This window comes from Lepidochelys olivacea (genome assembly GCF_965140295.1).
Source record: "Lepidochelys olivacea isolate rLepOli2 genome assembly, chromosome: 3".
Classification (NCBI taxonomy): Eukaryota; Metazoa; Chordata; order Testudines; family Cheloniidae; genus Lepidochelys; species Lepidochelys olivacea.
In genome coordinates, this window is record NC_140413.1 from 147,312,360 (window position 1) to 147,339,103 (window position 26,744).

At 40.8% G+C, this 26,744-nt stretch overlaps 1 protein-coding gene across 1 annotated transcript in view; it reads left to right on the forward strand.

Moving 5' to 3' along the window:
- The window catches only part of BIRC6 (baculoviral IAP repeat containing 6), a gene marked incomplete at its 5' end in the record, with an annotated part of 315,285 nt that overhangs the window by 30,371 nt on the left and 258,170 nt on the right, over positions 1-26,744 (forward strand). The window contains 4 exon segments of the mRNA XM_084624643.1: positions 4,411-4,469; positions 7,520-8,914; positions 15,216-15,365; positions 17,639-17,864. Coding sequence (XP_084480769.1) covers positions 4,411-4,469; positions 7,520-8,914; positions 15,216-15,365; positions 17,639-17,864 — 1,830 coding nt within the window.

Below are 26,744 nucleotides of genomic sequence, written 5' to 3' on the forward strand. Positions count from 1 at the left end.
ATTTAAGAGTTGCCAGATCTTGTCTTTTCCATGTCTTATTAATTGGTTGTTTGTACACTGCTTTTAAAGTACAAATTACTATGGAAGTACTAAGAACTATAATTCTTTCCTTACTGCTTACCTTGGTTATGAAATGTGTGTTTATAGAATCGTATGTTTGCAAGGCCTTTTACAAAGAGAATACAAACCCTGTCCTGAGGCATTTCAATCTGTTAGCTATGACTTGATGCAGACTGAAGAGATGATATCAGGCAAAGGGAAGGATGGCAGTTGCCAAAAAACACCGTGTGTATATTCACAACGAATACATCTCTGTATTCTGTGAGATCTTATTACTATATCTGAGCATAATAAATTTAATGTAGACTTTCTTTCTCTCATGCCCATAAAACAATCATTGATGGAAAACTCCTGGGGAAGTCAGTGTTGAAGGGTGATGTGACAAAATTTTCTGTCTCCTTTCTAAACATTTTTACTAAACTTCAGGGGATCCAGAAAGTAATAGCTAGTCTGCATGGAAGCAGAAATTTATTTTTCTTTTTAACTGAAATTCATCTTCAAGTATACATCCCTGTTGGTGTTCCACCATAGGATATGTGTGTGTGCCTGTGTACTCTCAACAGCAGATTATAAACAACTGTGTCTGTGGCTGCCCAGTGCAGCACTGTGTGCTCCCAGGTGTCGCAGTAGGGAGGCACAGACCTGCCACTGCTTAAGTTCCTTCTCTACTGCCTGAAGCTTGACATGGAGCAGCTGCAGTGTCCACTGCTTCCTAGCTGTTTCCCCACCTTTCTTACTTTTTAGCTTTATTTACTCTATTTAGTATGGTTTTTTTAGTTCATTTTGTGCATGGAGGGGTCCCCCCTATTGAATTTAACTCCTCAACTTTTGTGGTCTATGGCTTTTCCCAAGTCCTCAGGTTTAAACCCTGCCAGACTTGCCACAGGTCTCTTCCCTGTGGCAATGGGCACTCCAGCTGTCTCCGGTGCCTTGAAGCATCTTGGAAGTGTAGGGCTGAAAGGGACCTCAGGAGGTCATCTAGTTCAGTCCCCTATGCTAAGGTAGGGCCAAGTATACCAAGACCATCTTTGACAGGTGCTTATCTAATCTATTCTTAAAAACCTCCAATGATGGAGAACCTCCTTTGGAAGCCTATTGCAGTGCTTTTAATTATCCTTATACTTACAAGGTTTTTCCTCTTACCTAATCTAAATCTCCCTTGCTGCAGATTATGCCCATCACTACTTGTCCTATATTAAGTGGATATGGAGAACAATTTAACAGCCCTTAACATATTGGATGACTGTTATCAGCCCCCCCCCCCCCCTTCAGGCTTTTTTCCCCTCAAGACTAAACGTGACCAGAGGTCAGATTTTCTAAACCTTTTATCATTTTTGTTGCTCTCTTCTGGACTCTCTCCCGTTTGTCCACCTCTTTTCTGAAGTGTTGTGCCCAGAATTAGTTCCCAGCTGAAGCCTCACCAGTGCTGAGTAGAGCAGGATAGTTATCTCCTATGTCTTAAATACAGCACTCCCGTTAATACACCCCAGAATGATAGTAGCTTTTTTGGCAACTGGAGTACATTGAATATAAGTCAATCATATGTGATCCATTATAGCACCCAGTTTCTTTTCTTCAGTGCTACTGCCTCTCCGGTTATTCCCCATTTTGTAGTTGTGCATTTGGTTTTTCCTTCCTAAGTATAATACTTGTCTTTATTGAATTTCATCTTGTTAATTTCAGACCAGTTCTACAATTTGTCAGGATTGTCATTTTTGTATTCTAATACTGTCTTCCAAAGTGCTAACCACCTCTCCCAGCTTGGTGTCATCTGTGAATTTTATAAGCACTCTCCACTCCTTTACCCAAATCATAAATGAAAATACAGAGTAGGTACCAGTCCCCTGTGGGACCCCACTAGATATGCTCCCCCAGTTTGACAGCAAACTATTGAAAACTACTCTTTGAATATGGTCTTTCAACCAGTTAAACACTCACTTTATAGTAATTTTGTCTGGATCATATTCCCCTAGTTTGCTTGTGAAAATGTCATGTTGGGACTGTCAGAAACCTTACTAAACTCAAGTTATCATGTCTGCAGCTTTCCCCCTATCCTGTAGGCTAGTAACCCTGTCAAAGAAGGAAATTAGGTTGTTTTGACATGATTTGTTCTTGACAAATCTGCGTTGGTTATTACTTATCACCCTGTTATCCTCTAGGTATTTACAAATTGATTGTTAATTTGTTCCAGTATCTTTCTGGGTATCAAAATTAAATGCACTAGTCTATAATTTCCCAGGTCCACTTTATTCCCCATCTCACGTCCTGTCCAAGTGCAAAGTCTGTACTGGGTTTAAGGGCATGTCCTGCAAAGATAGAGAAGCTACGTGAGAGTTTCTCCTCCTGGAATACTCCTTAGCACTGGCAGGGTCAGATTTTCCCCCCTCCATACGTTGTCCTTAACCTCTTAGGTTGTACCGGTGACTTCCAGCGCTCCAGGGGTGATTTCAGAGATGAAACCTTCTAAGAGAAGAAAACACTTTTTCCTTGTCAGCAACTCTTGAAAGAAGGGTAAATCATCTCTTAAAGCTGACTCTCTAGAGATCTTGCATCCCACAATGGGTACAGTCAAGGCTCCAGCTGACACTGGTACCAAGGTTTTGGTACCACCTAAGATGAAGTCTCAATTGGAGAAATCCTCAACTAAGCATCACTGAGAGGCACCTTTCTCAATACTGAGAGGCACCTTCCTCAATGTCTGACACTTCTAGGTACTAAGATGCATCGAAGACCACCTCAAGGACATCGATACTGACATCCTTTCAGAGCTACAGAGACATCTCAAACCAACAACTTACTCCATCCCTGGTACCATCCTCCTCTGGACAGAAACAATCTGAGATACCGCCTGCATCTCCAGACCTGCAGCCATCCCCATTATGGGCCCTGGTACCATTCTAGCCCTCCAGCTCTCACTGTCATAGTCCTCCAGCACCGTCCAGATTTCTTTCATTTGAGAATTTCCACATCTTGGAGGAACCAGAGTCCCTTTTCCTAAGGAGCACTGTAAGAGCTGTTCCTAGGTGCCACTTTGGCAGTTCATGATTGAACCCTTACTCATCTGAACAGGACTTGACATGCCATCTCTGGTACTAGCACCAGTGCCCAAAAGCCTCCCATTCAGCGTGGGCGATGACACCTCCTCAGACAGATTTCCGTCCAGGCTCTGTCTCAGCTCTGTACCACCCTGCACTTCTAGGTACGCACCCTGAAGAGGACTTTCCAGAGTCCAGCACATGGCCCTGTGTTCCTTGGGCACGAATACTGTTGGGCTTGCTGGAACCCCTGGATGCTTTAGTGACCAATTTTATAGGATATCAGCCTGCAAGAAACACCACCAACACAACAGCCACTGGCACCACAAGACCGCTCACCCATACTGTATGATTCTCTGGTATGTGAGGAGATCCACAAGGAGGAAGAGCCACAAAATGAAGTGTTGCCCCTTTTGGTCAAGTCCTCTTCCTCCCCTGCTGAGCCAGTGATGCCACAACTGCTCTCTGATATAGATAACTTTAGGGCTTTCCAGGACTTCAGAAAGCATCTGGCAGAATCCCTCCAGATTCCATTAGAGCAAGTCGAGGAGTCTTAATGTTCCCTGGTGGTTGGAGGCCGATATTTGATCTCAGGAACTAGAACACCTATGTCCTATTGCAGCACTTCAAGCTACCATAATCCTATCCCTAGATCCAGAGGACTGGCTTTTTGCTCTTGACTTCCAAGATACCTGCTTTCATGTCATTGTTCATCCCTCCCTCAAGAGTCTTCTGTGGTCTGTCATAGGCTCAGAGCATTACCAATACAGTGTCGTCCTCTTTGGGAATCTCTGTGGCTCGAAGGGCCTTTATTAAGGCCCTGTCAGCAGTAGCGGCTCGCCTGCATCAGTCGAGTATTGCAATCTTTCCGTATTTGGATGACTGGCTCCTCAGAGGCCACTCCATCAGTACTAGGAGAGATCTCTAAGAGAATTCAGATAAGAGCATCCCAGTCTTGCCCTCTGGACATGGTACAGCATAATACTTAGTTAATAGGGAGGTAGTATGAACACTTTGCTACCTAAATGTCATTGAATGACTTCTGTTACTCTGAAGGGAGTGTATAGTCTGTATAAGATTAGGAATTGAGAACGCTGAATTCTAATTCTAGCCCATGACATTGGGCAAGTTTGTCAGCCTGCTCATTCCCCAGTTTCTGTTTTTAAAATAGGCATAAAACCTATTGTATCTCAAACATTGTTTTGTACAATCTTTGATGGATAGAGGCTGAGTAAATGCAAAGTATGTAATCCATGATTGAAAATGTTGCAGTTGCCATGTTTTAGAATCTCATTGAGCTGTGTTGCGCTTTTAGTGATGATCTGCTGGAGGATTCAGACAGTGAAGAGCATTCCAGATCAGAATCTGTGACAGGTGGGTATATTTTTTGAACACTATATGCAAAAATCTGTTAGGAATTTAAGTATTTGTGGGTTAGGAAATGAAGTTAATTTGAACTCTGCTTTCTTGCATGTACATATGAAAAGATAGTCTTGGATCACATTTACAGCTACGCTACATGCCCACACTTTAGTCTGTGACAAGCTAAAGCTTTTTGGGAAAATGTAAAATGGCAAAATACACTTTACTTACTTAAAATCCCACGGCAAGGGGTTAAAATCACATTACATACCTTTTGTAGTGGAAAGAACTAATAGTAAAAGTAATAGTGGCATACAAATGTGTTTGCATTTTAAATAGCATGAAGCATTAGAACTGCAGCATAATCAACTGGGGTTTATGACCATGAAGTAATGTAAAAGTAAATGAAGTTAGATATAGGCATTTGAAAATTAGAAATTATCATTCAGCTAGTGAAATTGTATGTTAGATGATACTAGAAGGATGTTAAATTTCAAAATAGCATTCAAGTTCTTCTCAAACTGTGTTAATGGGGGGAAAAATTGTCATTGGGGAAGAATGTGCAGTCCTGTATGAAAGTAGTGTCTGAAAAGTGTTTAATGCAGTATCTGAATAGCTCATGTAACCAAAAAAGCACATAAAGTTCAAAGCTAAAGTAAAAAAGAAAGCAAAATATTGATAGTTTGCGTTTGGGTCTGGATTGTCCCATTTCTGGAACTGAGGAAATACATAGTTCTGTGGGAGACTTAAAATAAAAATGTGAGAAGTCAACTTTAGCAGTTGTACAATAACTTTCAGTTGTGTAAATCTTTTTCCGTAGTGACAAAATTACTAAGGACCCAAATGCTATATTGAATTATAAAGATTCTTGGGTTTGTTTTTTGCTGTTTCTCACCAGTAGGTATAAACCTTCATGTTTATTTACCTAACTGGAGTCTGTACAGGATTTGTTGTTTTTATTCTTGTCATGCTTGTCTGCATTATCTGTTTTCATTTAATTTTATTATAACTTTTACACATCACTGGTTAAATGAACAGTTGCTGGACAAGGACAACAGGAATTTGAAAAGACTATTGACTGTAGTTGACATTTCTTCCCCCCTGTGGTATTGCAACAGTGAAGATTGAGATGTAAAACTATACCTTTTAAAAAATACTCTTTAGTGCCTTTTATTTGAAAAGAATAAAATACAGTGAGATAACTTTGCTGTCTTTCAGATTTTGACTTATTTATATCATGCCATTTTGCATGATGTTTTATAGACAAAGCAAGGAAGGAGGTAGAGAAGAGGGGACGAGTAAACTCACTGCTGTGCTCATTCTCAGTTGTGTTGGTAAATTGAGAATAAGTAGGACGGGAGTGAGGAGCAAACTTAAAAAGTCTAAAGTCAGGAAATTCAGAAGTGAGATACTCACAGCAACCTTGAATTTCCAAGAGTTTTTGGATTGAACAGTGTTTGTGAAATGTACCACATTCATATCTCTGAAGGCTAAATTTCTCTGTCCTTAAAAAGGAGTATATAAAAACTGCAGTTTAAACCTGATTTCATTCTAGAGGGACCACCTTTTAAGACTGAGAGGTGAACTAAATGTATAATTGTAATATCTGGGAATGGTATCCGTCTGAAGCAGAGTAGTGGGGTGAGCAGCAAAAAGGGTGCCATGATCAACTTACTGCAGCTGAATTTTTGTAGTTAAGGGGAATACCAGTAGTTAAATTCAACTTTACAAAAATGTGACTTGAATATTCCTTTTTGTTTATCTGACTTAGTTATCTAATATAATCTTTATTGGATACCACAAATTGATTACATGACTATCAATAAAATAACCTCTCAAACTGAGGCAAAGGAAAGCTTCAGCTTATTTCTAACAAGGTTTGTACTGTTGAGAAGTAGAAATCTTGCAAAAAAAAAAAATTATCAGTTTTTTATATTAAATAAAACTTGTTTAAAGCTTTAGAAGGGAAACACTTGAAAGTCAGGAAGTGACAAAGATAGTCCCCTAAATCTTAATTCTATTTGCTTGTATAGATGTATTTTGCTAGCTAATGACATGATCACAGCTGCTCTTTGCAAGACCTCTTCATTTTCTGTGCAAAGTGAATAAGGTTGGGGTCCTCACTGAAATGTCAAAGGATGGGGTGGGGAGGGAGATTAGAACTGCCTCACTCGCTCTACATTCTCCAGTTTGCACTCTGAATGAGATAGGGTTCTTGCAGGAAAACTGTGATCATGTAATTAAATATATCATAATGCATAAGTACAAGGGAGTAGACTTGAGGTGAAGAAATCTGGATCTTCAAGTTTAAATGCTGGAAAAGAAGACGCTCAGGATTTATTTTCCTTCAGCTCTTCTTCCTGGTTTGGTATCAACCTAGGACCTTTGTTTGCAATCATTCATGTTTACTAAATAATGCAAAGATTCTGTGACTTCTCGGAGTCCCTTTTTAAATTTTATCCTTGCATTGTTCCAGTTTAATTAGACCAGGTCATATTTCAGTGTTGGTGGTGGTTCTTTCATATTTTATGATTGGTCGTTAGGAATACTGCAGGGGTGTTTTGCTGGATGGTTTGTCAGCTGATGCGAACTGTAAAATATGGCGGTAGTGTAGCTGGGTTTATCAGCTAGGAGTGGGAGTTGAATCTGCCCTTCTGAGGGGGTCATACTGGGCTGTCTAGGTAGCCGGAGAGGGTATTGGTGTGTGTACAGCAGAGCCACTTGAGTGGCTTATGAGTTTAAGTATGGACAGCCACTAAGGAAGGTAAGTTTGGCTTGTTGGGAAAGTCTTCAGTTTCTTTTCCTCTATCATTCTGATTTGAATTTTGTTAATTATTTAAAGGACAGTGGTTAACTTTTAGGGAATAAATGTTTCTAGGTTTTTCCCGGGTATGGAAATGTCACATTTTTGTATCCTCTGTATTTGAAGGTACGTAGAGAAATGACTAAATGGTTAGTTAATAGAATTAGTCTATAATGTATATTTATTTGGTTTAGGTTATGGTGAATATCTCTCTGTATAGCTATATAGATATCTACTAATGCATTGTTTTGTTCTAAAGGGCATACATCACAAAAAGAAACCATGGAGGTGAGCCTTGATGTAACAGCCCTGAGCATTCTTCAGCAGCCTGAGAAACTTCAGTGGGAAATCGTTGCAAATGTGCTTGAAGACACAGTTAAGGATCTAGAAGAACTTGGGGCAAATCCCTGTCTAGCTAACTGTAAGAGTGAAAAGATGAAGGAAAAGCATCTGGAACAACACAACATTCCCTTTCCTTGTTTATTAGCTGGGGGTTTATTAACATACAAATCACCTGCTACCTCCCCCGTTAGTAGTAACTCTCAGAGATCACTGGATGGTTTAAGCAGGACTCGAGGTGAGAGTGTATCAGAGCAGGGATCAACTGACAACGAATCCTGCACTAATTCAGAACTGAATTCCCCTCTGGTAAGGAGGACTTTACCAATATTGCTTCTTTACAGCATTAAGGAGTCTGATGAAAAAGCAGGAAAAATCTTTTCACAGATGAACAATATTATGAGTAAAAGTTTACATGATGATGGTTTTACAGTTCCACAGATCATTGAGATGGAGCTGGACAGTCAGGAACAGTTGCTGTTGCAGGATCCACCTGTGACTTACATTCAACAATTCGCAGATGCAGCAGCCAATCTAACTTCTCCGGACTCTGATAAGTGGAACTCTATGGTTCCAAAGCCTGGGACATTGGTTCAGTGCCTGCGACTGCCTAAGTTTGCAGAGGAGGAGAACCTTTGTGTAGATTCAATCACTCCTTGTGCAGATGGAGTTCATTTGTTAGTAGGACTACGGACATGCCCTGTTGAATCCCTGAGTGCAATAAATCAAGTAGAGGCCTTGAATAATTTAAATAAATTAAATTCGGCACTATGTAACAGAAGGAAGAGTGAACTAGAGTCGAGTCTTGCTGTTGTGAATGGCACAGATATCAGTGTGATCCAGCACGAGTCACCAGCAGATGTACAAACTCCTTTAATAATTCAGCCTGAGCAGAGAAATGTTAGTGGTGGATATCTAGTGCTTTACAAAATGAACTATGCCACTAGAATAGTGACTCTAGAGGAGGAACCAATAAAAATCCAGCATATCAAAGACCCACAGGACACAATTACCTCACTAATTTTGCTCCCACCAGATATACTGGATAATCGAGATGATGAGTGTGAGGAGCCTGTAGAAGAAATACATGTAACTCCTAAGAATGGTAATGGGAGAGAGAAAAAATCTGAGATCTCTACTCTTGGGCACCTGGTAATAACTACTCAGGGAGGATTTGTAAAAATTTTAGATCTTTCGAACTTTGAAATTCTGGCCAAAGTGGAGCCACCTAAAAAGGAGGGCAATGAGGAACCAGATATGTTTGTCTCTGTGATATACTGCTCGGGCACAGACAGACTGTGTGCTTGCACCAAAGGTAAGAAACTTTTTCAAAAAGTGATAAACGCTATAATAAAATGACAAATGTTAAATGTGGTAGAATGTTGACTGTGTTTCAGAACTACAAAAGTGGTCTTGAGGGTCATATATTGAGGATGTTCTCAAGTTCACCCCTGGTTCTAGCACTATTCCACATTTAAAGTTTAGGTGATATCTCTAAAACTGGAATGTATTTTTTAGGTGCACGCAGTGTATTGATAATTCTGTTGTCCTAGTCTTCTGGATTTTCCCTGTACTCCAAGATTTATAAACAAAACACAGCAGGCCATAGATCTCTTCAGCCAGCTATTTTAGGACTCTTTGGGTGCAAGGTATCTGAGTCTGTTGATTTAAATGTTTATCCCTTGCAGGCATTGTTTAACATCCTCCTCAGTTGCTAATGTACTAGAAAGTAATACACATCCTCATGTAATAAAAGGATATCATGCATCTTTCCAAACACGGAACATAAATAATTATTGACAACTCCTGCTTTTTCTTCATCATTAACAATAATTTTACCACCTCCATCTAGGCTTATACAATTGCTAGAATTTCTTTTGTTGCTAATATCCATATTGTCCTTAGCTCTGCTAGCCATGGGTTTCCCCCTATGTCTTTAGCTTCCCATATCAATTTTCTGTATTTCATAACTTCTAATTTATTTTGATTTGCTATCAGTTTCCCTTTTTTCCCATTGTTTTGTTATTTCTAATTGCTGCTTTCACTTTGCCACTGAATCAGGGTTGGCTTTTAGGCAAAGTTATCCTCTTTCTTGATTGTGGAATCATGGCTTTTTGACCATCTATGCTTTAAGTACTCTATTTTATTTACATTTTTCTCTCTCCATTTTTTTCCTTGGTAGATTTTTCTCATAACTTTCCTAAGCTTTGTGAAATGAGTCCTTTTGAAGCTTCATTAAGACTGAATTCATTTAACATTTACAAATAGTTCTTAACTTTGTCTCAAAACATTTTATAAAGGGAAAAAATGCATTTTGTGAATAAGGCCTTGATGGCTTCCTGTTCATAAGCATGTCTGGCAATGATCTTGATATCATGAAATCTAAAAGGGATTGGTTTTGGTCAATTTGTAGATGGGCGTTTCAAGAAAATCTGTCATTCTGAGGAGAAAGTATTTTGTTTCAGTCTCTGAATTGGCACTAAATCTGTGCCTCTGCATGATGTTAGGATATATTTTGCTGATATTGGTGCTGTCTTTTTGAAGGATATAACAGAAGTGTTGTGGTTAAAGATTCCATGCCAGTTTTTTAGGAGTTAGGGTTATTAACCACAATATTCTGGCCAGATTGTAAGTCTGGATAATCACTTTTTTTTTTTTTTACAGTTCTTTAAACTTTATTTTGTCATTCTTAATATACATGAGTTTACCATACCAGTATTAAGGAATTTTATTCATAATCTGTATTTATTACCTTTAAAAATACCCACTTGTGTTTGGTCAACTTCTTGTCCATGTATTCTGTTCAAATTCCAGAAATAGCAACCATTACAAAATGTACCTGATCTGGATGTGTAAAGTCTGACACATTTTTCATTGAAAGAATTTCTCATACTCTGCTCTACTTCTTTATGCCATTAATGTTGGGAGAGCTGTCCTTTTCCAAAAATGAGCTGTTGCACATCTGGCTGCTAATAATAATTGTGTTATGTCATTTTCCTGAGTCAGTAACCTCCTTTGGACTGTAAACTAATAGAATCACTGAGTTCTTCGGGTCGGTCACCTAACTTTATTTATCTGAAAAATTCTGTTTTCCTTCAAAACAGATCATTCCCAGTATATATGCAGAGAGGTCCCTGTTCCTCTACATACTCTCCAATGCTTGACTCCCCTTTTTATATTTTCCTTAAGTGGAGAGAGATCCGACTGATTAAAGTTATTGATGAGGTTTTTGGCTTTTCTTCATATATTTTTCCTGTTGTTCCAAAGTGGTGACAGTCTTATTGCCTAAATTTATTAGTAACAATTCATTATACCATGAGGAGAGTAGGCCTTTCAGGTGGCCTTTGCCATAATTAGTGTTTCTGTCTTCATTAAGGGTCTTGCAAAAGATTTTGATGAAATGGTTTACTTGCAAGGAAATCACAACTAAGAATTGAGTTATTTGGTGTTAGTTTACATAATTTTGTCATTGTGGAACGAAGTGTGTTGTTGTTTTTATTTTTTTTAATTTCCACTCCCATACGTTACATATTTTGGATTAGATAGCCCTAGTTGAATTTCTGGATTGTTTCTGACACATGTGAGTGGTAAGGGAAGTGTGGGGGGGGGGTCTTGTGTTTGTATCAAATTCTGTATCTGAAGTGTTGTTTCCCTCTTGTGTTGGTCTAAATCTTTCAGGTAAAAAAAAAATCAATGCATTAAATTGCTATTTAAGTTCTATTGTTCTCTGGGGTCACCATGATACCAAGTTGATGCTGATCTTAACTGAGCTATCCAATAATAATTGGTGCTTCCAGTCGCACTGGTACTATTTTTAATGTTTCTACTTGTAATATGTAGCTGAAAGGTAGCTTAGAAACCTTCTTCCTGGCACATTGAACAGATGACAAAGCTTGCAGATGCGCTCTCCACCAGGCTAGAAAGCAGGGAGGCTGGAGGAATCCATCTGAAACCTGAAAATAAAGCTACTTACTTAATACAGAATGCATAGGTGGAGGAAAATGATTGAAGTTTTTTTGTGGTAGAATGCATTTTGAAAATGTTGACTGTTTTGAAAACTGCTAACAGATTTAATGCTATTAATCTAGATTGAGCAGAATGCATTAGTAGTCCATATAGAGTGTAAAATTCGTGATACTCTGTGGTTTCAGAAATGGTTTGTAATGATTTCTGTAACCATATATTAGTGTTGGATTGTTGGTAAATATTATTCTAATGTTTTATTGGAAATTTCATTTAATGTTTTTTTTTGTTTTGTTTACTCCTTTTGTATGGAAAACTCAATTTTGACTTGGCCTAAGCTCAAAAATGAATATTTTTGGGGGGAAACTTGATCAAGATCAGTTCCCTGATTTTTTTGAGTAATGAGGGAGGAAATTACAAGTTTCATATTCAAAAACCCAGAACCTTTCCTAAATATGGATAACTCATGAATTGTGAAACTTTCAAACTCCCAGGTGGCAAGCTGTCGAAATTGTCAGGTCAACTTGCCAAGAGCCAACAGAACAACAGGGTAAAAGCTAATTTTCTTTATTCCATTTCAAAACTGCCAGTAAGTACAGAAATAGTCTGTTAATTTGCATTCATAATTAGAATGTATGCATCCCATTGTAGTTACATGTGTGAGAAGTTAAGTGTTTGCATCTGTCTCCATTATTCTGTGCCTTGTGCTCAAGCCATATATCCTGCTTATGAACGAGACGTATTTTTATGATAGTGACCAAACGGAATCCTGCAAGCTTACAGTAAATTGAGGCCTGGCCTACACTGGAGGGATCCATCAAAGTTACACAACTTCAGCTACGTGAATAACGTAGCTGAAGCTGACGTACTTAGATCTACTCACCGAGGTGCAATGAGTTGACAGTTGACACTCCCCCGTCGACTCCGCCTGTGCCTCTTGCTCTGGTGGAGTACTAGAGTCGACAGGAAAGCGCTTGGCGGTCGATTTATTGTGTCTCGACTAGACGCAATAAATGGACCCCCGCTGGATTGATCTGGCAGGTAGTGAAGACAAACCCTGATGATTAACCTTTCTTAGTGGTGGCAAATAATATTAACTGTGTTAGTAATGAACAGTAGTGCAGTTAAATTCAGTAACTCGGTAACAAATTAAAGCATTCTTTTGGGTTTAGGTCTTAACTTCAGGGGCTTCTAGGATGTCATCCAATTTCACACCAGTGTTCACAGGAAGGCTGTGTTTCCCATTACACTCACATTGTTCAAACATTATACCAGAGCTTGAATTAATTGACAGAGTAGTGAAAGGAGCACAGAACTCATCATTGGGCAAGAGCCCAGAGTTTGTATGTTTGGGCTGGGGGACAAAGTCAATAGTGGGGGAGTGAAGTGGCATTGAAAATTGACTAGGAATGGTGTTAGGGGAGGGGAGCAAGGGTAGCTAAAGTTACGGAAATGAGCGAGTAAGCTGAGATCTGCAAGTTGCGATATAGGAACGCTGACTGGAAGAAGTTTGGAGCCATGCCAGATACTTAGAGCAGAGTAAATGTGGTACATGTATAAGAGACCAAATGGAAAGCTTGCAAAGTCAAGGTGCTGGTGAAGGGTTACAAAATCTAAATGCACATGTTGGACATGTGAAGGCTGGATATGAAACAGTGCAAGAAGGCTATAATGTTGGAACCAGAAACTTCAATGGGGATACAGACTTGTCTGGCACTGAATTTGGTGATTGTGAACACATGGCTTTAGAAAAGAGAAAGCTCTCTCATAACTTAAACCAGTGGAGGAAACAAGTCCCAAAATCTTTCCTTTCTTAAGGATAAGAGATCACGAATAATCAATTGTAAGGTAATACCTGATGAATGCACTGTGTGATGGCACAGACTTCATGTTGAACTTCAGAACACAGAGGTCTCGGAAGCATCTGAGCACCGGAGCGACCTAAGTGGTGGAAACTTAAAGATGGGAATGAAAAAACCTTCAAACAAGGCATAATGTATAGACTTTCTGATAATATACAGGGATGTGTGAAGGACAACTGGTTCAAAGGCCAAATTAACAATGATCCCTTAAGTTGATTCTACAAGTTCTTACCAACCCCCTTGTTTTGAACCAGTGGGAAGGGGCATCATCACATACTTCCTATGTTATAAAAAGGCTTTCCTTTTCAGCAATCGCATTAGGTAGGGGCATTGGGGAGCTGGAGATGACAAGAAACTTGCATATACAATTTTCCAGTTAAAGCGGTGCCCATGAAGTTTTCAGAACTTGGCCCCAAATGGAATAATGTTTTTCATTTGAATCGGTCTGTTCTTACCCTTTTCTGAACTATAAACCTCTGCATCTGGAAGAGACCTACTCAGCTTAGATGTGGTCTGGGCAGTGAAACTTTTGTTGTATGAGCTCTACTCTGGAACAAGTCAGGTGTACCTATAGGCCTGAACAAAAAGGATGAAAATGTCTAAGGACTTCATCCTGAGGCAGACATCCAGTATAGATCATTTCAGACCAAGCAGCTAAGCTTTGCTAAAATTCTAAGCAGCTGAAAACAGGATCTTACAGTGGGAAGTGTCAGGCAATCTTAATGGGTGGCACTCTTGCCTGCTGCCACAGATGAGAACATAGGTACTGGAACTAGTGGTACTGGGGGTACTGCTGCACCCCCTGGCTTGAAGTGGTTTCCATCATATACAGGGTTTACAGCTTGCTGTGAGCCATTGAACCACCCCCACTATACAAATTGTTCCAGCGTCCCTGGATGAGAAATTTTTAGGCTGGTAGAGATGGATATTGGTGCAGTGTTCCATATGTGCCTGTTGGGGGAGCAGATAGAAGCAAGGTGTGTTGGGATTGGGGGAAACTTTCTCCATGGCATGGGAGTAAGAAAGAAATTTCTTCTCACATCTTAAATTCTGACTTAAGAGAACATAAAACTACAGGTAAGGAAGGTAACTTTATATTTTCCAAAGAAAGAACAGTGAGAAATACGTGGTTCGCAAGAGCTACCCAAAAGTTCCAAATACCAGCAGCAAACCAATGGGAATTATGTTAACTTTTCTGGTACTTAGCAGAGAGATCCTATAGCTGTTGGGCATTTAAGTTTATTAATAAAAGCTTAAAAATCTGCAGAAACTCATCTCTAGGTTCTTCTTGCCAAGGCAAGATTACTACACACCTAGAATTTAGTGGACAAGTGGATTTTTCCTGGATTATAGCCCTGACTATAAGAAGTTGAGGAAGTGGTATTTTATAGAGAATATATTGAGTTGTTTTGAATGGGTTTCCAGTTGAAATGTTGTTGTATCAATGTATTATGGCAAGATTTGAATTGTATGATACTTACGAAAAGGCTAATCTGAAGAGTTTTTGGCTTTTTTCATGGGTACTGAGCTGTCTTTTTGGGTGTTGAAGGAACTTCTCTGGCTGATCTTTCATTCATAACCATTAGCAGATGGAATGAACATTTGCATGGTTATGTTGCTTTACTTTTTCTGGTAAAGTTAAATATACAAAGAGCCTTGAGATGCTTCGCAACTACTGTATGTAATGACCAAATAATGTACTCATTAACTAAAAGTGAGTTTGAGGAAATATATGCTTGTTTGACATAAACTTGTTTCAAACTATTTCTGTTAATGTCAACCACATTTTAGGTGGAGAGCTTCATTTCCTTCAAATTGGAGGAACCTGTGATGATATAGATGAAGCTGATATACTTGTGGATGGATCCCTTTCTAAAGGGGTAGAGCAATCATCGGAAGGCATGAAGCCCTTATCTAATCCTTCTAGTCCAGGCATTACAGGTAAACCATTCACATTTAAACATAACAAAATATATTGTGGTGTGTGGTTTTTTTTTTTTTTTTTAAGCATGTCAAGTAGTCATCAGTAGTCTAGTCTTGTTCACGGTTTCATAATGATGGCTGCAAAAATACCCTAACTCAGTATTTTTCCCAGTTAATTTTATCTTTGCTTGTTCTTTGAAGTGGGGTGGGGGATAAATGTGGAAGTGACAGTGTTTTATCACTGCCGAAGCTAAACTTTCTACACCCCTTAAATAAGCCTGTAAGCTCATTATGTCGAATTAATATCATCTATTCAATCTCTAACTGTTGTCATGGCAGAATTTATGATACAGATGCTATATAATACTTCAGTCTAACATAAACATAACATTTTAAAAATAAAATTGGGTAGACAAATCATATATAGCAGCCTGAATACTGGAGTTGACTTGGTATTCTTCAGGTCCTAGAGTTTCTAGTGTATTTTAGAAGCCTTTTTGTGGTGTGAAAATATTTCAAATTATGAAATTTATTAGGCAAAAAAGAGAATGGAGATTATTTATTCTGTACAGATTCCTGGCTTTCTAGAATAAAGTTATGGTCATCTCTCTGGGAGTTTTTAAAGTATTTTTAATTGTAAACTGAAGATGTTTTCATGTAGAATTATTGATCTGCTAAACAATGAATTCAATGTCATTTTTAGTCATTTTTTCAGAACAGACCTGGACTTTAACAAATGGTAGGTGCGTTCCCTCAGCTAGGGTTATTAGTATAGCCTCTGCAAACTCTTCTGATTGTTTCCCTCTTCCTGTAAGTTTTTCTCCCAACTTTATTGGGATTTAACCTTGTTCCAAGCTGCAGCTTCATTCAGATATTGGGTTGCTAGCTGGAAAGGTTTACTCCTTTCCCCAGACCGAAGGAAGCAGCTGGCTCTACCTCTCCAATATCCAGTTCACCTCAAACACCATATCTAAGGCTTGTTTTCACTGCAGCAGTTAGTTCAAGATAATACAGTTGACTTACTTCACTGTAGCTTAGCTTGAGTGATCATCTGGACTGTGAAACACTGGAGATGCACAGTGATTTGATAAACTGCACAGCATAACTACACTGGTAATGTGATTAGATTAGCATCTGAAATGAGCTAGCTTCAGCTGTAGGCCATATCTACATCTCTACTGCATTAGGAGCTTAAGCATCTGAATCTCACATATGTCAAACCATATACTCTGAACAGATCACTTAGCTTGAGTTTAAACCTCCACCTTAACTCAAACTAGAGGCTGTTGTGTGTGGATGGGAGTCCGGTTAGGGGGCACCCCTCATTTTTCACTTTAAGCTAATACAGTGAAGACAAGCCTATAGTTTGTGGTCAGCTGTGTAAGTTGACAACTACCTGGATTTTTACCTTTTCATATATCCTTATCAATTATTAAATGTTTAGCAGGTCAGATTACACTTGTGTATCTCACTGCCATAACTGGGGTTGACACAGGTGTAAATGATCGTTTTACTAAAACGATTTCTTATACACAAGAAGGAATAGAATTCTACTCTCCCCTATGTTGGCTCTGTAGTGCTAACGAGTTAAAATAACTTTCGTCACAAAACAAAGACTGAGTATACAAGAAGCAGATCTGTGATGTAAATTGAAATCTCTGAATAATCACTTTTCAGAGTAGAGCCACCCTACACGCACGTTTGCATCTTAGGGAGCTTTTTAGAACTAGGGTAACCCTGCATCATCAGGTGATGTGTGATTTAGCCTTTTTTTATTCTGTGCTTGGTGAAATGGGTGTATTCAGTTTTTTCATGGAAGCTGACCTTGCTATGATTATCCATTGCTTGGTCTCATCAAGATTACACTATACAAACTAGTTCTACTTAACAATAGCTTTAGATCATCGAGAGACTGCAGCTGGGGTATTTCATGTAGAGAACAGTGTTAAAATTATTATACCTCAGTGTCTTTAGATTATTACATAGCAATTCCACATCCATCACAACAGTTTTCTCTGAATGGAAAGATTTTTGTCATGATGTGGGTCAATAGATATTAAAAAGAAACGTTCTGAAGTGCAAAAATCAAAGTTTTTGAGCAAGTTTGCTTTTAGGTATGCTGACTTCAAAACTAGCTATTTTTTTTCCATGCCTTTTTCAAAAAAATCTTCATACAAACATTTCTAGTGTTAGAATAGCTTGGATAATTTTGAAATTTGGTCTAGGATGTTTTGGAGAGGAAAGTATATGTAGTAAACCTGTTGGTTTTTGTCTCCTTCAACAAATATTAGGAGTCGATCTTTTGGTGGACCAACCATTTTCCCTTGAAACATTGACATCCTTGGTGGAATTAACCCGTTTTGAGACTTTGACCCCACGATTTTCAGCCACTGTACCTCCATGCTGGGTGGAAGTCCAACAGGAGCAGCAGCAAAGGCGGCATCCTCAACATTTACATCAGCAACACCATGGAGATGCAGCTCAGCATACTCGGACTTGGAAGCTGCAGACAGATAGGTAAGTAGAGTAATAGTCCAAAAAGAAGGACGGGGGTGTGTGTGTGTGTGACTAATTTATGATGCAGTTGGTGTAGTAGTATAAGCTTGCTTCTAATTTATTTTTTAAATAGTTGCAAAGACAAGTGTGTGAATTAAAAACAAAAAACTAAAATGTTAATATAACTCTTCATTCTTGATCTTTTGCATTGACTCCCCTGCTTGAGGTTTCCGTATTTGTCTCAGTGGACCTGGAAACTATTTGATTTGTTGGGGAAGAGTCAGGTGCCTCATCAACCTATTACAGTGCTTTGTGGGAGTCATATGCATGTGGTTAAGAGTGATCTAGTTGATGTAGTGTACTTGCATTTTTCAGAAAGCTTTTGACAGGGTCCCTCACCGAAGGCTCTTAAGGAAACAGAGGGCTTGTCTACACTTAAAATGCTTCAGCAGCACAGTGTCTTCAGTGAAGATGCTGCCTACTCCGATGGGAGTGCTTGTCCTGTTGGTGTAGACAATCCATCTCCCAGAGAGGCAGTCACTATGCGGCCGGGAGAATTTTCCTGTCTACTAGTGCTGTCTACACTGGGGGTTAGGTAGGTTTAACTGCATTGCTCAAGGGTGTGGATTTTTTAAATCCTTCAGTGACATAGTCATACTGTAGTTATACTGACTTAATTTCCTAGTGTAGACTAGGCCTAAGTAGCCAGGGGTTAAGAGGGAAGGTCTTGGATCAGGAGCTGGTTGAAGATAGGAAACAAAGGGTAGGAATAAATAAATGGTCAGTTTTCACAGTGGACAGAGGTGAACAGCATCAGGATCCTCTAAGGATCTGTACTGTTCAGCATATTCATTAATGACCCGGAAAAGGGGCTTGAACAGTGAAGTGGCAAAGTTTGAAGGTGGTACAAAACTATTTAAGATGGTTAAGTCCAAAGCTGACTGTGGGCAGTTGGAGGGATCTCACAAAACTGGGTGACTGGGCAAGAAAATGACAGATGAAATTAATTGTTTGTTTATAAGTGCAAAGTAATCTACACGTAGGGAAAAATCCCAACTATGCATACAAAATGATAGGTCCTAAATTAGCTGTTACCACCTAAGAAAGAGTCAACATGAATAGTTCTCTGAAAACTTCTGCTACGTGCACAGCTGTAGGCAAAAAGATGAAAGGTATGTGAAGAATTATTAGGAAAGGGATAGAAAATAAGACCGGAAAATATCATAATGCCACTATATAAATCCATGGTACTCCCACACCTTGAATACTGAGTCCAGTTCTGGTTGCCCCATCTCAAAAAGGATATAGTGGAACTGGAAAAGGTTCAGAGAAGAGCAACAAAGATGATCAAGGGTACAGAATAACTTCCATGTGAGGAGACACTAAAAAGATTAGGACTAGTCATCTCAAAAAAAGACTAGTAAGGGGAGATATGATATATATGTCGATGAAATCATGAATGTATGGAAAAAGACAAAAACACTTCGTCACCCAATGAAATTAATAGGCAGCAGTCTTAATACAAACAAGAGGAAGTACTTTTTCTCACAGTGCACAAATAACCTGAGACACTCATTGGCATGGGATGTTGTGATGGACAAAAGTATAAGTGGGTTCAAAAAAGAATAGGATAAGTTCAATGGCTCTTAGCCAAGATGGCAGCACCATACTCTGAGCGACCCTAAACCTCTGACTACCAGAGCGGGAGTGGAAGACAGGGCTGGATCACTCCATAATTGCTCTGTTCCCTACACTCCCCTTGAAGTTCTAGCAAGGACCACAGCTGGAGACAGGTTACTGGGTAAACTAGACTCTGGTGTGACTCGGTAAGGCAGCTCTGATGTTCTTATATTCTCTAAATCGCATAGATTTTCCAAAATCTCATATCATGTAAATTTACTGGACCAACCAGATATTCTACATGTGGCTTCTTGTTAGCTCATTGCTTGAAGAGTCTAGTTTCCCTGACTTCTCTACTCCAAGCTTTTCTCAAACTTAAATTTAGCTAGTTTAAATGGAGGGGGAAAAAAAAAATTCTCCATGCATGCATAAGATATATGAAAAGTGCTGGGAGAAAACTTTGCACTGTTCATACATCTTGCCCAGTTCTGAATCAACTTGGGAAAATGACCTGCGAATTGCTGTGGACAGCTCAATGTGCAGCTATGGTGGGGAAAAAAAAACAAAAAAGGTCATAGGAGGCACAAGGAATGGAATGCAGAATAGTATGGAAAATATGTAGTCATATAAATAAATACAATATTACAGAATTAGAGGAGCATCAGAGAAGGATAATGAAAATGATTGTGGGCATGGGAAAAACTCATGTGAAGAGAAACTGAAAAGACTTGGATTTTTTTACCTTAAAAAGATGATGAATAGAAAGGACATGTGTATATAAAAGAACAAATGGTATAGAGAAAATAGATTGGGAGTTTGTTATACGAATGTCATAACACAAGAACAAGAGGGATGTTCAAAGAAACGGCAAGGTGGGAGTGTTGAAATTGATTACATGTTGAATGAAAAGGTATTTATTTTCCTTAATCAAACGGTGGAACTTACTTCTCCATTATGTCACTGAAGCCAACAATTTACCTAGTAATCAAAACTAGCAGACTGTGCACTTAAGAATATCCAGAGTTATGTATGACCTGTTGATGCAAACAAAGTTTTGGAAGAGATTTAACCCCCCGCCCCAAACAAAACAAAACAAAACCCTCATGCTTCAGGGTTTAAGCAAACCTCTCTGTAGGACTAGTATAAGACCTTCATGAAGGCAGATCTCACTTTTCTGTTGTGGGATTCTTAAACCTTCCTCTGAGGCATCTGCTACTAGCCACTGTCAGCTAGTTCAGTGGTTTTCAAACTTTTTTCTGGCAACCCAGTTGAAGAAAATTGTTGATGCCCGCCACCCAGCGGAGCTGGGGATGAGGGGGGACTCAGGGTTGGAGTGCGGGCTGTGGGGTGGGTCTGGGAATGAGGGGGTCAGGGCTCTGGGGTGGGGCTGGGGATGAGGGATTTGGGGTGCAGGAAGGGGCTCTGGTTTTGGGGGGGCTCAGGGCTGGGGCAGGGGATTGGGGTGCAAGGCTTACCTCTGGCAGCTCCCGGTCAGTGGTGGAGCTGGAGTGCAAAGGCAGGCTTCCTGCCTGTTCTGGCACCGCAGACTGCGCTGCACCCCGGAAGTGGCCAGCAGCAGGTCCGGCTCCTAGGCAGAGGCATGCAAGCATGGCTCTCGCCCGCAGGCACCGACAAACCCCCCCCCCCCCCCGCGCTCCCATTGTCCAGTTTCCGACCAATGGGAGTGAGGAGTTGATGTTCAGGGCAGAGCCTTGTGACTGCCCTCACCCCCTGTCTACGAGCCAGATCTGCTGCTGGCCGCTACTGGGGCGCAGCGTGGTGTCGGAACGGGAAGGGACTAGCCTGCCTTAGCTGGGCAGTACCACCAACAGGACTTCTAACAGCCCGGTTGACGGTGCTGACCAGAGCTGCGCGGCCCAGTCCCTTCCATTCCGCAGCCTAGTTCTGGGTCGCGACCCATGGTTTGTAAACCACTGAGCTAGATGAATCAGGGGTCTGATTCAGTGTGACAATTCCAGTGCTCCTATGTAATACGCTACTGTGCACAAGCTGGTTTACTGCTTACCTCTGTATCTGTGTCAGGTCAGGTTTCAGAGTAACAGCCGTGTTAGTCTGTATTCGCAAAAAGAAAAGGAGTACTCGTGGCACCTTAGAGACTAACCAATTTATTTGAGCATGAGCTTTCGTGAGCTACAGCTCACTTCATCGGATGCATACCGTGGAAACTGCAGCAGACTTTATATACACACAGAGAATATGAAACAATACCTCCTCCCACCCCACTGTCCTGCTGGTAATAGCTTATCTAAAGTGATCATCAGGTTGGGCCATTTCCAGCACAAATCCAGGTTTTCTCACCCTCCACCCCCCACACAAATTCACTCTCCTGCTGGTGATAGCCCATCCAAAGTGACAACTCTTTACACAGTGTGCATGATAATCAAGTTGGGCCATTTCCTGCACAAATCCAGGTTCTCTCACCCCCTCACCCCCCTCCCAAAAACCACACACACAAACTCACTATCCTGCTGGTAATAGCTCATCCAAAGTGACCACTCTCCCTACAATGTGCATGATAATCAAGGTGGGCCATTTCCAGCACAAATCCAGGTTTTCTCACACCCCCCCCACCCCCATACACACACAAACTCACTCTCCTCCTGTCAGGTCAGTAACTTGAACCTCTGAGCTGGTCAGTCCTTAATACTTCAGCACACTGGCCCTTTTAGAATGGATTGGCCTCATCCACGGTATATAATGTTTTGAATGATTAATAGTTATATGTCCATGTCATAGCAGCATCTTCTTCATTTATATAGGGCCAGAAGTGTGTTAGGTGCTATATAGGACAGAGGACTGTGATCCTTCGTCTAAGCTTAGACTAAATATTCAGTAGTTCTTCAGGAACCATGGTGTCCTGGGCAAACTTTCATCATGAGGAATTATATTTTGCATACTTACATCCCTGTTCTATTTTTCAGTTGTAAAGAATTTTTCACTGTGCGTCCTTAAACAAATCTAAACCAAAATAATCTTTCTTCCCCCTTCTTTTCCCCAAATCCTGAAACAAAATCAGTTGTGCAGTATTTCTGAGGCTGAATAGCTGCCATATTCAGTCCCAGAAATGGCATTTCTGTGTGTTCAGTTTGTAAAGAACTTTAGGATCCTTCATGAGTGTATTAACTACCTGTGTGCTAAAGCTGAGTTTGGAATGCTGTTTTAAAGACTCCAGTCTTCCTTTGCTCATAACTTCCTCAATTCTTCTTGGCCTAACATTTTCCATGGTTAGCCTTTTAGCCTTAGTGGTAGCACCATTATAATGATAATCACTCACTTGCTTGCCAATCCTGTGGTGTCTAGTCATCTTCCCCCCCCATCAGGTTGTAATTTTGTTCAGTTTGTTGTAGAGAGATTGTGGACTGCTTTCTGAAACTGTGTAAGTAATCCTAAATTCCATAGCAGTCAAGAAGATCTTGGAAGGCTGGCTTAGTTTGCTGTAGCAGGAAAGGTCTAGATTTTTTTACCTATCTGACATCCTGGAGTGTCTCTTAATAGGCTTCCACAAAATTCTTTGCTATCGTACTGTGTAGATTTGCTTTAGGAACTTCTTTGCTTCTCTGAAAGGAAACAGGTTCTTTTTTCATCCCCAGATAATTTTCCAAGAGAGCTTCTTTGTTTGTTCTTGGTTTAAACACTGTTAACGAGAAGAAAAGGGAGACAGTACTGAAAGTTAGATACTTATGGTAGAATTAAAAGAAAAGATAAAAATGCTTTGAGGTCAGCTGAAAAAGTTTCTTCAAGGAGATGTTTTTTCCTATTTTTTTTATTATAACAAGGAGCGAACATAAAGTAATTTTATTATTTAGATCCTTTTTCTTTGTCTATCACAAGTTACTGCTCATTTGACAGCCAATGGGAATATGGGTGCTTTACAAAAAAAATTTTTTTTTCCTTGTCAATGGAAAATGCTGCACAAAAGACTTCCACCCATGCGAGGAACAGAGCTAATGGTCAAATAGACAACAAGCAATGAACCTTAACTACTGGTTATATATTCCTAGGTTCTGCAGTTTAATGGTGCATTACCACTGCCCGAGAGAGATCTGACCCTGAAGTTTAATACTTCAAAAATTTAATAAAAAGATATGTTAGAAAATAGTTATATTAACACTTAATAAATTGCGAAGAAATTGTGCAGAAGACAGTGATATATAGTATAGTGAAAAAAGCTTAGTTCTAAATAATATATTTATAAATGTCCCTTACACATGGACTGAAAACAGTTAGGAAGTGCATTTCTTCTTCAAGTGATGATCCTTATTGTATTCCACTGAGGGGTTATGCACATGCACCTAGAGCTGGAGCTTTTAAAAGTAGTAGTGTCCATTGATTCACGCATGTGCCCTTGTACTGCCTCATGATTTTGACTGAGGTGATAAAGGACAGGCAGGCGGACCGACCGCGCCCTCAGTTCCTTCTCACTGTTGCCTGGTCAGAGTTGGAGCTTCTGCTGTTCTCTCATCCCTTGTGACGCACTTTCAAATGTAGTGAGAGAGCCTGATTTATTCTTGTACATAGTTAGCATTTTATTGTTGTTAGTTTTCTTAGGATTTAAGGACTTTGGGGTGCCGTTTTGGCAGTTTTCTTGCCAACCCTTCTCTCTCCCTTGCACCCATGCCTGGGGACTGGATTATGCCAAAGATGCTGGGGTTCAAGATCTTAGCCTTAGAAATACCTCATGGAGGTCACCATGAGGACACAGTTGGATCCAGGCTGGGGAACTCCCTTTGCCCCCGGACATTGCCCTGAGTAATCCAAGTGTGCACCTCTTGCCATGGAGCTCAAGTCTGGTTACGCCAGTACCAGCGCTACGGACCCTGTGCTGGGCCCTAGCCATGAGACAAGGAAGCATGTCAGGTGGGCAAACTACGGCCTGGGGGCCACATCTGGCCCTCCAGATATTTTAATTTGGCCCTCGAACTTCCGCCAGGGAGCAGGATCTGGGGCTTGCCCCGCTCTGGCACTCCAACTGGGAAGCAGGGTTGGCAGCTTGCCCTCCTCTGTGCTGCTCCTATGTGTAGGGGCAGCTAAGGGGCTCTGCACATTGCCGCTGCCCCTATAATTCCCATTGTCTGGGAACCACAGCCAATGGGAGCTGCAGGGGCGGTGCCTGCGAACAGGCCACACCACCACGTAGGAGCCAGAGGGGTACATGCCACTGCTTCTGGGAGCTGCTTGTGGTAAGTGCTGCCTGGAGCCTGAACCCACCCCCGCCCCAGCCCTGATTCCCCTCCCACCCACCAAACACCTCGGTCCCAACCTGAAGACCCTCCTGCACCCCCAACCCCTCATCTCCAACCCCCTACCCCATCCCGGAGTCCCCTCCTGCACCCTGAAAGCCTAATTTCTGGCCCTACCCCAGAGCCTGCATCCCCAGCTGGAGCCCTCATACTCTTCTGCACCCCAACCCCCAATTTTGTGAGCATTCATGGCCCGCCATACAATTTCCGTACCCAGATGTGGCCCTCAGGCCAAAAAGTTGGCCCACCCCTGAAGTATGTGCATAAGCATGGCAGTAAGTCTTCCTCAAGGACCAAGAAAGACACTGCATTGGCCATAAGTTCCAGCCATAGAGAAGTGATGTTCCAAAGCCCACAAGCATGACAAAATGTTGCACTGCATGCTGAATCTGCTGGCCCAGCTCCTGAGCGGCATGCCCCTTCTGCACCGGTTCTGCCAAAGTCCTGTTAATCATTGATTCTGAGGCAACTTCCAGTTCTGTCCATGTACTGTGCGCCGTTGACTCTGGGGAGGCACGAATCTTCCCCCGAGTCTCCTGAACTGACAAACCGCCCTTTCACCATGTTCCATAAGGACAAAGTTTCCCTGCATTTACATCCTAGATTTCTTCTGAAAGTGTCTTCCTGCTTTCACCTCAACCACCCCATAAATTTATCTGCCTTCTTTCCAAAGCCACATGCTTCAGAGGAGGAATGATGTTTTCACTCCCTCAGTGTCCTAGCCTTTTATCTGCAGAGGAAGAGGCTGTTCCGGAAGCCTCTGAGGCTATTTGTTGCCATCGTGGAAAAAATTAAGGCGCAGGCCATCTCCACTCAGAGTTTCAAAGTGGGTTTTTGGGTGCATTATGCTTTATCAGGGCTGTCTCCATCCTGTGGGATATGGGCCCACACCACGACACTGCAAGCATTAACTACGACTGCACTTCACAATGTGTCTCTTATGGACATATGTAAGTCAGCCATGTGGAGTTCGGTACACATCTTCTCTTCCTATTATGCACTGGTGCATGACTCTGCAACGGATGCCTTGTTCTGTATAGTGGTCCTCTGTTCCATGGTGCCATCTTTCTTGTACCCTGCTCCTCAGTAGGTGCTGCTTGTTAATCACCCTCGGTGAAATACAATAGGGACCATCATTCGAAGAAGTGGAGGCTCTTCGAGATGTGTGGTCCCTATCTGTATTCCGGTCCCACCCTCCTTTCCTTTCGGCTGCGGATCTGGTAGATTTGTGGTGGAGAAGGAATTGAGGGTGCAGTTAGTCTGCCCTGCCCTTTATTGCCTCAGTCAAAACCATAAGACGGTGGCAGGGCACATGCGCGGACCAACGGACACTACTACTTTTAAAAGCTCTGGCTCCGGGCATATGGAGCATGTGCATAACCCCTCAGTAGAATACAGATAGGAGCCATTCATCTTGAAGAACCTCCAGTTATAGGTAAGTAACCTCCTCTTACTTTTAAAAATGTGTGTAATGTAACACTTGGAAACATGATTAATTTTATGTTAATTGCTTTTTCTTCAATTTGAGCTACTTTTGCAAACCTTAGTGTGTCAAACTATGAAACTTTAATCATTTGAGGGGTACTTATTGTCTCAAGTTTACACTTTCAGTATAAAACAAGTTGGCCTCAAAAGGAAAAATATGACTCATTAAAAGAAAGCTGCACCCATTTTGCTCAGTGCAGGCTTCTGAGTGTGCACCTGGTAAGAAGCACTTCTCGTCCTGTATAAATTGTCAAATGTATTTCAAAATTTTGAATTGAAATTAGTATTTTGAGCCTCCTGCAGGTGGCCATGGTACTGTTGAAAAGTGACAATGTTTGACACCATCAGTGAAGAATGCCAACCAGATCCTATCGTGCTTTGGTACCGTTTAACCATTGGAAGACAATTGATGTTTAAGAAAGTATTTTCATTGTTTTAAATACTGACTTAAGCCTCAAAAGAAATTTTAAGTTTTATGGAGGCAGTATTGTAATGCAGGTAGTAGGCGGTTCTGTGCTTTTTCGCCGTTACTTAT